General features: G+C 40.0%; 1 protein-coding gene across 1 annotated transcript in view; it reads right to left on the reverse strand.

Moving 5' to 3' along the window:
• LOC144681931 (ankyrin repeat and protein kinase domain-containing protein 1-like) overlaps positions 1-14,759 on the reverse strand; it is a 42,012-nt gene extending 27,253 nt beyond the window's left edge. The window contains exons 1-5 of the mRNA XM_078544107.1: positions 14,434-14,759; positions 11,946-12,258; positions 11,266-11,414; positions 2,732-2,781; positions 280-438 (exon numbers count right to left, since the gene is read on the reverse strand). Coding sequence (XP_078400233.1) covers positions 280-438; positions 2,732-2,781; positions 11,266-11,414; positions 11,946-12,258; positions 14,434-14,720 — 958 coding nt within the window. The 5' untranslated portion in view covers positions 14,721-14,759. The remainder of the gene's footprint in view (positions 1-279; positions 439-2,731; positions 2,782-11,265; positions 11,415-11,945; positions 12,259-14,433) is intronic.
• Between the last annotated feature and the right edge of the window lie 1,541 nt (positions 14,760-16,300).

Genomic DNA, 16,300 nt, shown 5'->3' on the forward strand with positions numbered 1-16,300 from the left:
CGGTGAGCGCGAAATCGCACAGGCAATGTAAAACCTGGACCAATTGGCTTTTTAATGGCCTTAAATGGCCTTTTAATTGGTGGCAGGCATGGCTCCAATACCCACACACGCTCACCAACCTGAAGATTGCGCGTGTGCGGGATGACGTCGGGACACTCGCCCAATGTCTTCTCGTGCTATTTTACGCCTGATCAGGTCAGGCGCGTGCCCGCCCGCAAGGTGCAAAATTCTGCCCATGATCTTAAATGTTTCATAATGTCAGTGACTGTGAAAACATACTTAACAAGGTCGGGCGTTCATCAGGGTTCTCATCCCAACACTTTTTCATCAGGTCAACGAGTACATCAGATGATTCTGGTCTATCTGCAGGAATATCCCGAAAGTTTGGCCTGTCACCCTTTTCTACGCAGAGTTTTAAATGCTGAGAATTTAAAGCAACTGAGAAAGAGAAACTTCATTGAAAACAGGGTACAAATTAGAGAGCTACAGTTCAACAATGAGAGACCAGTGTTTCTGTTCAACTGAACAAGATAATATAACACATTTCTAGTCACAATTAGAAATTGCACAAATTCTTCTATGCTCGCTGCTCAGCAAAAAAGTTTGCTCTTCAACTTTGGATTTTTAAAATTTGGCCATTTCCACAATGTGTTTCTTGACAAGTGAATTGTTGAACACAGAGCCACAGCTTCCAATTACAATGGAAAGTAACGTCCATTTCATATTACAGCACTGCTACCAACCCCCAGTCTGACCAGCCTGACATCGGTGACAGCAATGTGACATAGAAAGGAAACACTGCTGGTTTTTGGAGGAAACAGGCACCTCAAGAGGCCATTTATCTGAGATATAAATCAACAGTGTTGACTGCAATTTATTCAGACTAAGGCCAAGTTGCACAATCCACCCACTGTGATAGGCAGTGGCAGTGACATGACCTTCATATCCTTGGGCCTGTATAACCTTTCTGCAGACACTGGCAAGGTTTTTTTTTTAAATTCACTCACAGGATGTGGGCTTCAATGGCTGGGCCAGCATTTATTGCCCATCCCTAATTGCCCTTGAGAAGGTGGTGGTGAGCTGCCTTCTTGAACCGCTGCAGTCCATGTGGTGTAGGTACACCCACTGTGCTGTTAGGAAGTTCCAGGATTTTGACCCAGCAACATTGAAGGAACAGTGATATATTTCCAAGTCAGGATGGTGAGTGGCTTGAAGGGGAACTTCCAGGTGGTGGTGTTCCCATCTATCTGTTGCCCTTGTTCTTCTAGGCGGTAGCAGTCATGGGTTTGGAAGGTGTTGTCTATGAGCCTTGATGAGTTCCCGCAGTGCATCTTGTAGGTGGTACACACTGCTGCTACTGTGCATATGTAGTGGAGGTAGTGAATGTTTATGGATGAGGTGCCAATCAAGCAGACTGCTTTGTCCTGGACGGTATCAAGCTTCTTAAGTGTTTTTGGAGCTGGACTCATCCAGTCAAGTGGAGAGTATTCCATCACACTCCTGACCCGTGCTTTGGGGAGTCAGGAGGTGAGTTACTTGCCACAGAATTCCTAGCCTGTAAGCTGCAGTTGTAACCACTGTATTTATATGGCTAGTCCAGTTCAGTTTCTGGTCAATGGTAACCCCCAGGATGTTGATAGGGGGGATTCAGTGATGGCAATGCCATTCAATGTCAAGGGCGATGCTTAGATTCTCTCTTGTTGGAGATGGTCATTGCCTGGCACTTGTCTGGTGCAAATGTTACTTGCTACTTGTCAGCACAAGCCTGGATATTGTCCAGGTCTTGCTGCATTTGTACATGGACTGCTTCACTATCTGAGGAGTCGCGAATGGTGCTGAACATTGTGCAATCATCAATGAACATCCCCACTTCTGACCTTATGATGGAAGAAAGGTAATTGATAAAGCAGCTGAAGATGGTTAGGCCTAGGGTGTGAGGTCATAAAATTAAAATTGTTCTTGTGATTCTTAACCCAACATTCCTCTATGACTGCACATGGACACAGTCATGAAAAACACTCAGTAATGATGAGTGCACCGATTAAATTGCACCAGAAGCCCCAACCACAACATGGAACCCATTCCAGTATAATATTTACATCAGAATGAGATGTGACACTCTCCACAATCTGGTGATCACTTAAAAATCCCAGTCTAATGTAAAACCGATGAGCTGCACGCAGCTACACTGCAGAAAACTGCGGAATACACAGCAGGGGAGGAGAGAGATGCCGGATGATGCAAGAGGTCTCGGGGAAGAAATTGAGAAATGCACCAATCAAGTGGGTAAACATGTTTTGCTGCATTAAAAAATAAATGCAGCATTGTTCTTCTACAATTCTAAATCATGGCTTCAAATACAGTATAATTGTTTTTCCCATTAATGATCAATTAAAGGATTAGGTACAGTGGTTCCAAAATAGGGTCCATGGTTTAGATTATATGCAAATATATATATATATATATGTATAATATATGCAAACATGGATTATTCACACATGGAAAGTGCCTGAAAATGGATCCGTTGTATCACACTGTATGTGTGTAATGAAAAAGATACAGTTAAAATATACTTAAATAAAATTCAGTGCAGGATTCCCTTTGTTTCTTAATAAGCCCAGGCACCTCGTTACCATTGATCAAGACTGACAAATGCTCCTTATAATATATCAAAAAGAATAACTTCTCCACATGCCCTAAGCAATTGAAATGCATACTCTGTTGTACTTACATTTATAAGGTTTTTGGCAGGTTAGTATTTCCCAGATGACAATTCCAAAGCTACAAGATTATAAATAGAAAAAGATCATAAAGTTATTCATTATTTGTTATAATTTGTTTCAAGAATAAATAGCATCACAACATTAAACTCATGAGGCCAGGTTAAAGGCTAAGCAATCAGATTGACAATGTTATGATCCCCATGGGAGAAGCATAAACCAAAATAACCAAACTTACCAAACAAACCGTTGAGGGGGATATGATCAGGTTGGGAAACAGTAAAAAACCCACCTTCACATAATCCCAGTAAGTGGGGCAAATGGAAGAGAAATCCTCCAGGGACCCAGGCATTTGCCCACCCCACCACAATTTGCATGTGGCAAGCAAGAAAGAAGATAGCCAGCAATGGACTCAGTGAGGTTGGGGAGAGGGTCATCCTTGTCAGTCTGGTTGGCCTCACCACCTGCTTTCCCCATCATTCTCTACAGTGATCTCAAGAAGGATTTTCAATGATATAACAGAATAGTCAGTGCCTCACCAAGGTCATATTCTATCATAAGCCACAGTGATACCTAAACTAGCACATGCAAAAAACTAGTCTGGTTACAATGATTTTTTTCTATAATCTGCTGCTTAATAATTCCAACCATAAGTATTAAAGTAGCTGAAGCATATCACTTTTCCTGGTTATAATCAAAAGGCAGACAAGTAATTTCAGTCAAATGAGCCTTTGCATAGTTGGTCACAAAACAAAACTGCAGTTCAGAAAGTGAAAGGAAAAGTCAGATTCTCAAACACATCAGCACCATAAACGATACTATTGTATAATACTTCCAGAGCTGCTGGCTCATTGATCTGACAGTACGCTGTAAGCCATGTTGGGTATGTCATTACTGCTTACAATTCAGGAGCCTGTTGTGTACATTCCATGATATTTCCATTTACATTCCATGATATTTCCATTTAATGATTTAACAGCTTTTCAAAATATCTAAAAGCAAGCTATAGTGATCCTTTCAGTAAACTGGAGGATGTGCTATTTAAGGACCACAGCGCTATACCACAAATCGCACTGCATATTATTCAGATATTAAGGTGTCTTTGCATATAGTCTGGTGAGTCCCTTTCAGATCTAATTAGCATGCATCCTGAGGTTCTTTAAAGGTTAATTCATCAGGAAGATGGCAAAGGAAGGGGTGCATGCGTGCATGTGTGTGTGTAGAGCTGGAGACAGTTATCAAAATATCTCCAGTAGGAAATGACAGGCTTTCATTCTTGGACAATATGTGCCACATGAAGTGTGACAGGCATATGTCAAAACTTTTACATATTAGCAGATCTCTCATGACATTGCTGCATTGTGGATGAGTTGAGGAAAAAAGTAAAAATAAACTTCTAATTGCTATCTAGGAGGTGGAGCAATGAAGGCTCACTAGACTGGGTCCTAGGATGAAGGTTGTCTTATGATGAAAGACTGAATAAATTGGACCCATATTTTCTGGAGTTTAGCAGAATGAGGTGTGATTTAATTGAAATATACAATATCCTGATGGGGCTTGACAGGGTAGATGCTGAGATACTGGAGAATCTGGAATATGAGGGCTGTTATGACCGATGCGGTTGGTAAAGCGGAGTTATTTAAAATTCCCAGAGGGAAACCTTAAACAACTGTCATAACCTATAATTTTAAGTGTTATGTTTCAGATGCGACTCTAAATTCAGGAATCAGACCATCAGTTCTTGAAGTTTTACATTAAACTAACTGAAACATTTTATTAAGTTAAATAGGTTAGAAATATATGTACCCATGGCTACAAATGACTACTATCATAACTTTTAACAAATTCCCAAACTAATCTCCATTAAGGGAACAGCAACCCATAGACTTAACCAAACACCAGGCAAAGCATTTTCACCTTACCAATTCAAAATGAGGTTCTTTCACTGTGGAGCCAATCGGAGGCTTGCAGCTGCCTTTTGATTTTACATTGCCTCTCCTCTGCACACCCAAAAGTTATGGAAATTAAACGTACCACCACTGACTGAATTCAAATTCTCATTGTCTTACCAGCCTCTTTGAAATTCACCTTTTAACAATGAAAACCCTTTCATAGTACCAAATTCTATTAGTAATATAAGCATATTGCTTGGTAGCTGCTAGAAAGGCGTCAAGTTTTCACCCCACTTCTTGAATGCTCTATTCAAAAAAATACAAATACACGCTGTCTCTCTTCCATATCAAACTAGTACATAACAAAGCACCCAGACTAGCTGACTTTAATCTAATTAAGACATACCCGCAGGCTAAACCTCTATTTTAAAAGAAAAATATTTCCCAAAATATTATATACATTATTAGCTTCATGACATCCCTCTCCTTATCAGAAAATGAACTGTCATAATTCTAAAAGACGGCTTCATTTTAATAACCCATCTCACACTATCTCCTATACTCATTACACTATTACATTACCAGAAACATGCAGTAACATAAATATATATATACACAAGTCCTTGGTAAAAACAGAAATCACTCCAGTTCAGTGTCCAGGTTTTTTTTAAATGTCCCATTTTCCTTTAAGCTTCAAACTCTTGATAATGCATCAGTGAACATGTTTTCTCTTCCAGCAATATGTATAATACATGGATTATATGGTTGTAACAATAGACTCCATCTGAAAAGCCTTGCACTTTTGCCACGAAATTTGTCCAAAAACTTCAAAGGATTATGGTCTCTATAAACGATTGTCTCTGACGAATTGTTTGCAACAAAAATTTCAAAAACGCTGCAATGCTAGCACCAAACTCAAAGTCTCTTTTTCGATCGTTGAATATCTTCTCTGTTGTATATTCAGCTTCCGTGAAAAATACCCTATCGGTTTTTCAATTCCAGTGTCACCTTCTTGTAACAGTACAGCCCCAAAGCCTATATCACTTGCATCAACTGCCAACTTGAATTGCTTTGCATAATTGGGTACTGCCAACACTGGTGTCCTAGTTGTTACAGTTTTCAAACTATAGAATGACTTCTGACACTCCAGTGTCCATTGAAACTTCTTGTTCTTTTTTAGTTCAATCAGTGGAACAACCACTTGGCTAAAGTTTGATACAAAATTTCCAGTAAAACCCACTCATGCCCAGAAATCCCAAAACTTCTCATTTTGTTCTAGGCACTGGAAAATCCACCATAGCCTTGACTTTCGCATCTCTCGGAGCCACCTTACAATGTCCAACGGTATGGCCTAGATATGTAACTTGCGCTTTTGCAAATTCACTTTTAGCCAAGTTCATCACCAAATCAGCTTCTTGTAGTTGAGTAAATAAATCTTCCAGATGCTGTAAATGCTCCTCCCATGTCTGACTGAAAATAATTAGATCATCAATATAAACTGCACAGTTACTTAGACCCACAATAACTTTGATTGTCAGTCTTTGAAATGTCACAGGTGCATTCTTCATACCAAATGGCATGACTTTAAACTGAAATAGTCCACTTGGCATTATGAAAGCTGATATCTCCTTTGCCCTCTCCGACAATGGCACCTGCCAGTATCCTTTTGACAAGTCAATCTTTGTGATAAATTTCAATTGTCCCACTTTCTGAATACAATCCTCCAACTGTGGTATGGGATATGAATCTGCTTTTGTCACCATATTCACCTTTCGATACTCCACACACAGTCTTTATGTTCCATCCAGTTTCAGTACCAGTACAACAGGCAAACTCCAGTTACTGCAACTAGACTCAATTATATCATTTTGAAGCATGAAATCAATTTCTCTTTGTACTTGTGATAACTTTGCCGGATTTAATCTATAAGGTTGTTGCCTCACTAAAGATGATATTTCTATACATACATCATGTAAAGCTAAATGTGTCTTTCCCAACTTATTTCCACAAATACGTTTGTGTGAATGCAATAGCTTTTCCAAATCACTGACATTTGCTTGGAAGGCAACTCAATATTGCATTTAAATTTTCAGGCACCCCTCATTATCCAATTTGATTAGAGGAAAATCAATTTCAGAGTCATGCACTTCTACCTCTTTCTCATCATCCACCTTCACTAACACCTCTTTTTGTTCCTCTTCTCTGTCAAAGTACTTTTCAAGCATATTTACATGACACACCCTCTGCTTCTTTCTTCTATCTGGAGTATTCATTAAATAATTTACCACACTCAATTTCTTTTCAATCCTGTAAGGCCCACTAAATCTTGCTTTGAAGGAATCCCCTTAGTACTGGTAACAAAGCTAATACTTTCTCTCCAGAAACAAAACTGCGAATTTTAGCCTTCTTATCTGCTTTCATTTTCATCACTGCTGTGATATCTTTAAATGTCCCCTAGCCAACTCACATGCTCTGTTCAATCCTTCCCTGAAATTTGATACGTAATCCAAGAGAGTAGTTTCTGAATTTTGACCCACCAATTTCTCATGAATCAATTTCAGTGGTCCCCTTACCTCATGACCATAAACTAGTTCAAAGGGGCTAAAACCAGTCGATGCATTAGGAGCGTCTCTAATAGCAAATTACAAAAATGGAATTCCTGTATCCCAACCCTGCGCATAATTCTGACAGTATGCTCTTATCATGGTTTTTAAAGTTTGATACCACCTTTCCAAAGCTCCTTGTGACTCCGGATGATAAGCTGTTGACTTAAACTGTTTTATCCTCAGACTGTTCATTACTTCCTTAAACAGCTGTGACTTGAAATTTGACCCCTGATCTGATTGTATTTCTTTAGGTAAACCATATTTTGTGAAAAGTTTAATTAACTCCTCCATAATCTTCTTAGTTGTAATATTTCTTAAATATATCACTTCAGGAAACCTGGCAGACAGATCCAATATTGTTATTAAATACTGATTTCCACTTTTAGTCTTAAGGAGGGGTCCTACACACTCAATCATGACCCTATTAAAAGGTTCTTCAAATGCTGGTATTGGGATTAAAGGTGCAGGCTGAATCACTGCTTGTGCTTTTCCTGTTATTTGACATATATGACCGGTTCTACAGAATTTGACTACATCCCTATGCAATCCTGGCCAAAAAAAGTACCTCTGTATCTTTTCCTGTGCTTTCCTAATTCCTAAATGTTGGAATTCAATGAGCAATCCTCATAATCTCATTTCTATACTCTAATGGGATAACAATCTGATGCACCTCCCTCCAGCTTTCATTTGCTGAGACGTAACCTGGCTGCCATTTTCTCATATTCCCTCGAAGATAACAACATACTGGAATACATTTTGCTTCTGTTTCTGAATAAGCTTTCTGATATAACTGTTTTAATTGCAAATCATTTTTCTGTAACTCTACTAACCTCTTTTGAGTTAAACACTTCAACTGAACTGTCCTGCATTTCTTCCTCCTGAACAATGTTATCAAATACAGTGCCAGCTAATTGGATTTCAACACCTTCTTCTTGCCTTTGAACTGCCTGCTTATCTTGTTTCTTTTGTTCTTCCTTGTGGGCTTCTGATCTCGTTATAACACAATCAGGAAACAATCCAGGATAAAAACAAAAAACTACTGCAGATGCTGGAAATCCAAAACAAAAACAGAATTACCTGGAAAAACTCAGCAGGTCTGGCAGCATCAAACTTCCGACTTCATCTTCCGACTAGGCACTTTACAGCCTTCCGGACTGAATATTGAATTCAACAACTTTAGATCTTGAACTTCCTCCCCCATCCCCACCCCCTTTCCGTTTCTTCCCCCTCCTTTTTGTTTTTTCCAATAATTTATATAGATTTTTCTTTTCCCACCTATTTCCATTACTTTTAAATCTGTAATGCCCTGTCAGTCTTTCCACCCCACCCCCACTAGAGCTGTACCTTGAGTGTCCTGCCATCCATTCTTAATTAGCACGTTCTCTTAGATATCACCACCTTTAACACCTCTTTGTTCCTTTGCCTGTGACATCTTTTGATTATCTGCTCCTATCACTGCTTGCTTGTCCCCACTAAGACCGCGCCCCCCTCAAACTTCTCTCCCCCCACCTTAAACCAGCTTATATTTCACCCCTCTCCTAACTTTACTCAGTTCTGCTGAAGGGTCATGAGGACTCGAAACGTCAACAATCCAGGATGCTCCTTCTGTAGCACTTCTGTTGAAAATGCTTATACAAGCTGCTCAACTACCATAGGTATCGCCCACATTTGTGATCCAGCTATATCATTACCCAGAATAAATGGGCAATTTTTCCACCACTCCAACTATAACTTCACCAATCTTCCTTCTGCTCTTTAAATTTACCTTCCACAATGGAATAGATTTAGCATCTCCATGAACCCCACTTATTATTACCTTCTCCTGTAACACTCCCTTTGAACAACAAACATCACTATCCCACAACATTAAGGATTGACTGGCCCCCGTGTCTCTTAAAATTTTAATATATATATCTACTCTACCCTGTACACATGGAAAGACTTTCCCTTCACATACAAATTCTTTAAACATTTCTACAACCTGCTCCCCAAAATTCTCTTGAATAAACTGTGAACACATTCCCACTTCTTCACCTATCAGTGTTTCTCCGTTTCACCTATACACAAACCACTGGTTTCTCCTGTGCCTGAACCTCGGAACCCACAGCACTTTCATTTCCAGTGCTTTTCTGTACCCCAATAATTCCTACAGATTTTTCCTGCAACCTCCAACACACTGACTTCGTATGCCCCACTCTATTACAATGAAAACACCTCAATTTTTGAACGGCACTTCTACCTTCATCACCTTCCTTTTTGTTCTGAGAAAAAACTTCCTGGGAACTTCCAGCTAATCCTTCTCTTCTCTAACTACTTGCCTTCCTTTCACCTTCCCACTTTTTATCCTTTTCCAATTTGAAAGGGCGACAGAAAAAAGGTTTAGCTCTATGAACTAACTCATAATCATCAGCTTTCTCTGCTGCTTGTCTTACAGAATCAACCCTCTGTTCCTCAACGTGAGTTCTCACTACAGAAGGGATTGAATCTTTAAATTTTTCCAAAAGAATGACTTCCCTAAGAGCTGCATAGGCTGTCTCTATTTTTAACACCCATATTCACTGGTCAAAATTACTTTGTTTTACTCTTTCAAACTCAATATAAGTTTGTCTAGGCTGTTTTCTCATATTCCTAAATTTCTGCCTGTATGCTTCATGAACCAACTCATATGCACTCAAAATAACTTTTTTCACCGCACCATAATTCACCGACATTTCCTCTGAAAGTGAAGCATATACCTCAAGACCCCTACCTAATAACTTAGACTGTAATAACAACAACAACCCATGGCTACAAATTACTACTATCATAACTTTTAACAAATTCCCAAACTAATCTCTATGGGTTGCTGTTGCCTTAATGGACTTAAACAAACACCAGGCAAAGCATTTTCACCTTACAAATTCAAAATGAGGGTCTTTCACTGTGGAGCCAGTTGGAGGCTTGCAGCTGCCTTTTGATCTTACATTGCCTCTCCTCTGCACACCCGAAAACCACTGAAGTTATACCCACCACCACTGACTGAATTCAAATTCTCATTGTCTTACTTTCTGAACTTCACTTTTTAATAATGAAACCCCTTTCATTGTACCAAATTTTATTAGAACTATAAACATATTGCTTGGTAGCTGCTAGAAAGGCGACAAGTTTTCACCCCACTTCTTTCAAAAATTGCAAATGCACGCCATCTCTCTTCCATATCAAACTAGTACATATCAAAGCACCCAGGTTAGCTGACTTTAATCCAATTAAGACATACCTGCAGACTACACCTCTATTTTAAAAGAAAAATATTTTCCAAAACATTGTATATATTAATAGCTTCATGACAGGGCACAGCCTCAGGATAAGCGAGCAAGCATTTAGGACTGAGATGACAAGAAATATCTTCACTTGGACTTCTCTATCCCAAGTGTTTATGGATGCTCCATCCCTCCATTTAAGGCTGGGAAAGACAGATTTTTGATTTCTCAGGGAATCAAGGAATATGGGGAGTTGAAGCTCAAGATCAGCCACGATTGTATTGAATGGAGGAGCAGGTTTGAGGAGCCGCATGGTCTACTCCTGCTCTATTTCTTGTGTTATTATCTAATAGTGTGTGCTAGAAAATGTGCATGTGCAGATGTACAACAGTTAATTTTCAACTTGCCATTTAGGCATAATGCTGCTGTTTTAAAAAAATGAGACAATCTCTGTAATCAGCCATTGGTCCACAAGGCCAGGTTTACACCTGGGCAGCAAAATGAAAATCTGTCCCATAGACAGGTCTGAGTCAGAGTCAGCTGTGCTGACAATGTAGCCATGCAATCTCACAACAAAATGGTTCCAGCAAGAGTAAGTATCTCAAGAGGAGCAAAGAGAATTGGAAGTGCAGCCAGGTAGTGCCAAGAAACATCAGATGGTTGATGTCACTTTTTGTATTTTCAAATTGGTTAAATAACACTAGGGTATTCATTAGTCAGAAGTAAACCTGATGAACTGTTAAAAACAAATTTCAGAAACAAGACAAATTTCTATCATTATTGTAATTGAGGAACTTTTTTTACTTACCTGTACACATCATACTTCACATCTCTTCTGGCATTGATGTTGTTGAAGCATTCAGGTGGCATATAAAAAAGTGTGCCCTCAATTTTGCTGCATTTATAGTTAATCTGACCTGTGGACTGCCGCCATTTTGCCAGGCCAAAATCACAGATCTAGGAAGAAAGAAAGATTGAACATAAGACATATGATTTGAAAGACAACTTGGAGCAAGAAGGTCCCTTTTCACTTAGGAAGGAGTGTAGAATTGTCACAAGACAATTGACATTGTGGAAACTGTTCCACGAATATAATGGGACAATTCCATGGCAATCACTGTGCAAGCCTCACCCTCCTTCCCAACATCATAGTGTAGTTCCTGCCTCCAATACCTAGGTTCATGTTACAGATTGTGATGCAGTTTATTTATCCAAAACATTAACTTGTCTTTTCACCTGGTTGATGCTGATTGACTGGCTGTGCAGCATTTTCTGGTGTTATTTTAGATTTTTGCCATTCGCAGTTTCTTTTTCTCCTTTTATTTTGCAGGTATTGACTCCGGAGGGAAACCACCACTTTTCAAACAGGTACTTGATCTTCCCAAGGCAGGCTGCTGAGATCGCAGCAGCAGTCTTGATGGTAATATTCAGGTAACATTTATGTCTTTTTAGAATTGCGCATCAAGCTTGACATTATATTCAATTTACCTTAATGCGATAGTCCTTGTTCAGTAGAATATTGGCAGGCTTCAAGTCATGGTGAAAGAGGGCCGGCTTCAGGTTATGTAGGTAGTTCACTCCTAAAGCAATCTCATACGCAAAACGTAGACGAAGAGGCCAAGGGACTTTACAGTGCTCAAGGAGTTTATCCAATGATCCATTCTCCACGAATTCAATTACCAAGCCAAGCGATGGGTTTCCATTTCCCAAGGACCATTTAGTGACTCCATACAACCGAAGAACGTGTTCAAATTGTGCTTTGTGCATCTTCTTTGCTTCTTCCAATAACTCACTCGCATCACTGTAATAGTAAGCAGGTCACAAAGAGATGTCACAGTAATGCCATTTATCACCATCAAAGCTTAAACGGGTAAAATCTCGCTCAGTTCCCATCCTACTCACTCCTACAAACCTACCACAGTACACTGAAAGCTAAGCACAAGATAAGGCAATAGTATCAGAACTCAGATCTGTGAGGAGTACGAATAGAAACAATGCAATACATTATTGCATTAAAACATCAAAACTTAAAAACTGGTGGACGGCCAACAATTTCTTGAGTCTATATGGCTCCTTTCACATCTTCAGAATGCCCCAAAGCTCTTCACAGCCAATGAATTACTTCTGAACATAAGACATTTCTATAAGGCTGACAAATCATGGCCAAAGTTCTACAAGTAGTAATGAAATAAATGATCAAATAATCTGTTTTTTTAAATGATGTTGGTTCAGTGAAAAATACTGGTCAGAATACTGCTATATCTGTGCTGTATCTCCAGTATTTATTTGATTGTTAAAAGTGAGTGGCTCATTATCCATCCTCTCATTGCAGCTGACTCATTCTCCTTTAAAGTTATTTTAAAAACAAATACATTCATGTTTTTGTCAAGTTTAAATTCTACCCTCATAAGGCATAATATAATGCAGCTTATCTTTAAAAGTCTGATCGTCAGCAATTTTTCTTTGACCACAATAGCATGACAAAAGTTGTGTCAACACATAATGGGCCAAAATTTACTGTCAAGTAACAGTGAGGCTAATGGAGTTTGTCATGCACAAATCATACAGCAATGTCAGGGGAGGGCAGATACTTGGTTTAATACAAAACTCCAGATGTTGTTGTGTGAGATGCATTGTTCTGCCATTAGCTTCCCAAATCAGCCCCTCACTGTCTGATTCACCATTCAAATGCATTGAACAGTGTGATGTTTCTGTACTTGGATGGCAGCTATGGACCAAACTCCCCACAGAAAGTTAGGTTTTGTCCATTTCAATCTAATTATCAAACAACCTTTCTGACATTGAAAATTAACTATTGCAAATGTGAAATCTCAATCCTTCAGCTTTTAATTGCTGTTGGAGATTTCTTTTAAATGTAAATTACTTTGTTTACTTTTTATCTGATTATTTTATCTCTCTCTCAAACCAATCTTATGGAGATCTTGTAGTGGGTAGTGTCCCTGCCTCTGAGCCAGAAGCTCCAGATTCAAGTCCAGGGCTTAATGGCCAAGGAAAGTGTGTTTATGATGTGGTCAAACAGGTTGCTTATCAACTTGTAAAATCTCTCCACTACGGTAGATGGTAAGAATGGGAAAGTATCTTGGACAGCATGTGATAGCTGCAGCCTTCCCACCTTAAAGTTCTCCATGTGCAGGTTCTTGCCACAGGCTCCATGGCAAGTGTCCTCCTCATTACGAGAGACTACCAGAAGAAGAATCCAACCTTGCTTTCCTTCACTTTATTTTGTTTTCTGGATCTGATTTGACATTGTATTCAACATTCTAAGTGGCACTTTCCTGGTTAAGGTCCTGCACTTTTCTCTAATGATCCTTCAGTCTGGTTGGGATACACAGTTATCTGCCCTGTTCAGTTAAATCCCAGATGGGCTGTAAGGGTACAATGCCATTTCCAACTCCCACATATAGCAACTTTCTGTGCAAAATCTCATGGAAATTAGAAAGGGCAGGTCTAATAAATAGTACTGTCAGCTACAGTAAATTCTGCCCCATTGCAAATAGCTCTTCACCCGTTTCAAACAAAATAAGGCAGTGGTTCCTGTTTAACTCTATAATTAGAAATGCAACAACAAACCCACCAGCCCACAAGAGGGACACCTCTGACTTGCTCTTTCCTGCGACGTAATTTAGGATTTTGAGAGATAAGCAGATATTATCTGTTTATTAAGAGGACATTCGCGTCCAACATTAGCTAAACATTTCCCTCACCCCCAACATACAAAATCCAATTAAGAGGTTAAACATTTACAGAAGTCGTGTAGGGTCAGTGTGACTGTTCAGCTCCCTTTAAGTATTGAGCCCTGGAGCTGAACCTGGAGCTTCTGGCTCAGAGGCAGGGACACTACCCACCCCCAAAAGATATTTCCGTTTAAATTACAGAGAACAAGCTCTTCACCCAATCATCACACAGCGTTTTACAAGCTGTGATGGGAAATAGCTTCTTGTATTTGCGGACTTACAGTAAATCCACGCCATTATTGCAGAATGGGACAATTTGGTGGCTGTTCATTCCGTACTTTCGGTTCATTCTCAGGCACTTTATCGCTACCGGAATCCCCCAGGTCCGGTGCCGGGCTTTGTAGACGTCGCCGAAACCTCCGGAGCCGATACGCTTCCCCTCCAGCAAATACTCGGGGCCAATGAGAATGAATTGAGAAGCCGGGCTGTCCGGGGACCTGTCCTGAAACCTCTCCTGCCCCAGCGCTCTGGCTCCAGGGGTTCCCCCCTCTCCAACTTCCCCCTCCATTCTCAGCAGCGCCAGCAGCTGAGACTCTTTTTCTCCGGAAATTCCCTCCCCCAAACTGCTCGTCGCTTATTACAGTTTTTAATTCGTTCTTTGGATGTGAGCGTCACTGCCAAGGCCAACATTTATTACCGATCTCGAATGGCCCTTGAGGTGGTGAGCCAGTTCCTTGGACAGCTGCAATCTGTGGGGTACAGGTACGCTCAGTGCTGTTGGGGAGTTCCAGGATTTTGACCCAGTGACAAAAGGCAACTTACAGCTTTCCCCTGTTTAACACTCCTAAATGTGTTCCTTAAAAAAAAAAGCAGCGTGTAATAAAAAAATGCTAAAATCACTTCCCCAGAAGTAAATGACATTCCTCACCCTTAATTTTTATATCAAAAACCTATTAGCTGCCTCAAACCAACTAGCCCAAAAAATCCTAACCTCCAGTTCCCCCTTACTACAACCCACTTACTGCTTCTCACCCCATGACCCTTTGCTCCTTTCTGCTCACCATTTCCCTTTTCCAGTTGCTCCCACCCTCTACCAACCCCCAGTCATGAGGGCTTGGGAGACCAGCAGTGAGCAAGTTGGCAAGGACAATGGAACAAGGGGAGTAAGAGTGAGAGCCAGACAGCAGCAGCACAGACCAAGCATGCTGTTACAATGTGGTTGGTTCTTGCTGCATGCACAATAACTATGCTAACAAAAATGAAGACAGAGCTATTTGATTAAGCTTCATTACTTACATACTACAAATAGGAAGAGATAGTTTTAAGTCACAATAGTGAGACTCAGGAACTTACAGGTTTATGTGGGCCCATGTATCTGCTTCCCTTGCCCTTCTAGATTGTAGAGGTCACAGGCTTGGAAGTTGCTGTAGTGCATCTTGTAGATGGTACACTGCTGCCATTGATGGAGGCAGTAAATGTTTAAGGCAGTGGAGGGTAGGAGTGCCAATCAAGTAGATTGCTTTCTCCTGGATGTCATTGATCTAGTGTTGTTGAAGTTGCACTCATCCACACTTTGGGGAATCAAGGTACTCCCTACAGAACTCTGCCACTTCCCTACTCACATAGCTACAGCATTTATAGCTTGTCCAGTTTCTGGTTCATGGTAAGCTCCCAGAATATTAATAGTGGGAGATTTAGCAATGGTAATACTGTTGAATGTCAATGGAATGGTTAGATAGCATTGGTTATCACCTGACACCAGGAGCATTGGTGCCATGCAATCTATCCATGACCTGATATTGATCTACATCCATCCCTTAGTTGATTGTTGTAGCTGTATGGTGCCCTGGCCTTTTGTGTATACACTGCTCAGATCAAAAGAATGCACACTTGTGTTGTGAATCATCTTAGACCCTCAATACCAACTGGCATTTGTACTAAATTCAGAAAATCCCATGTGCAATCTACTCAATTTCAAAACTAGTTGCCATTCACCAATGAAAATCCCTTCCTTACCTGGTTTAGGTCCTCAATTATGAAATGTACTTTAGTACCTGTGCTGTAGGAATAGTGTATGGTTTGTAATTTTAATTCAACATTAAAATAATATCCCATCCACTACTTCCCTGTTTCAGCTTTGATATTTTT

Source organism: Cetorhinus maximus, chromosome 6 (assembly GCF_964194155.1).
Source record: "Cetorhinus maximus chromosome 6, sCetMax3.hap1.1, whole genome shotgun sequence".
Taxonomy (NCBI): domain Eukaryota; kingdom Metazoa; phylum Chordata; class Chondrichthyes; order Lamniformes; family Cetorhinidae; genus Cetorhinus; species Cetorhinus maximus.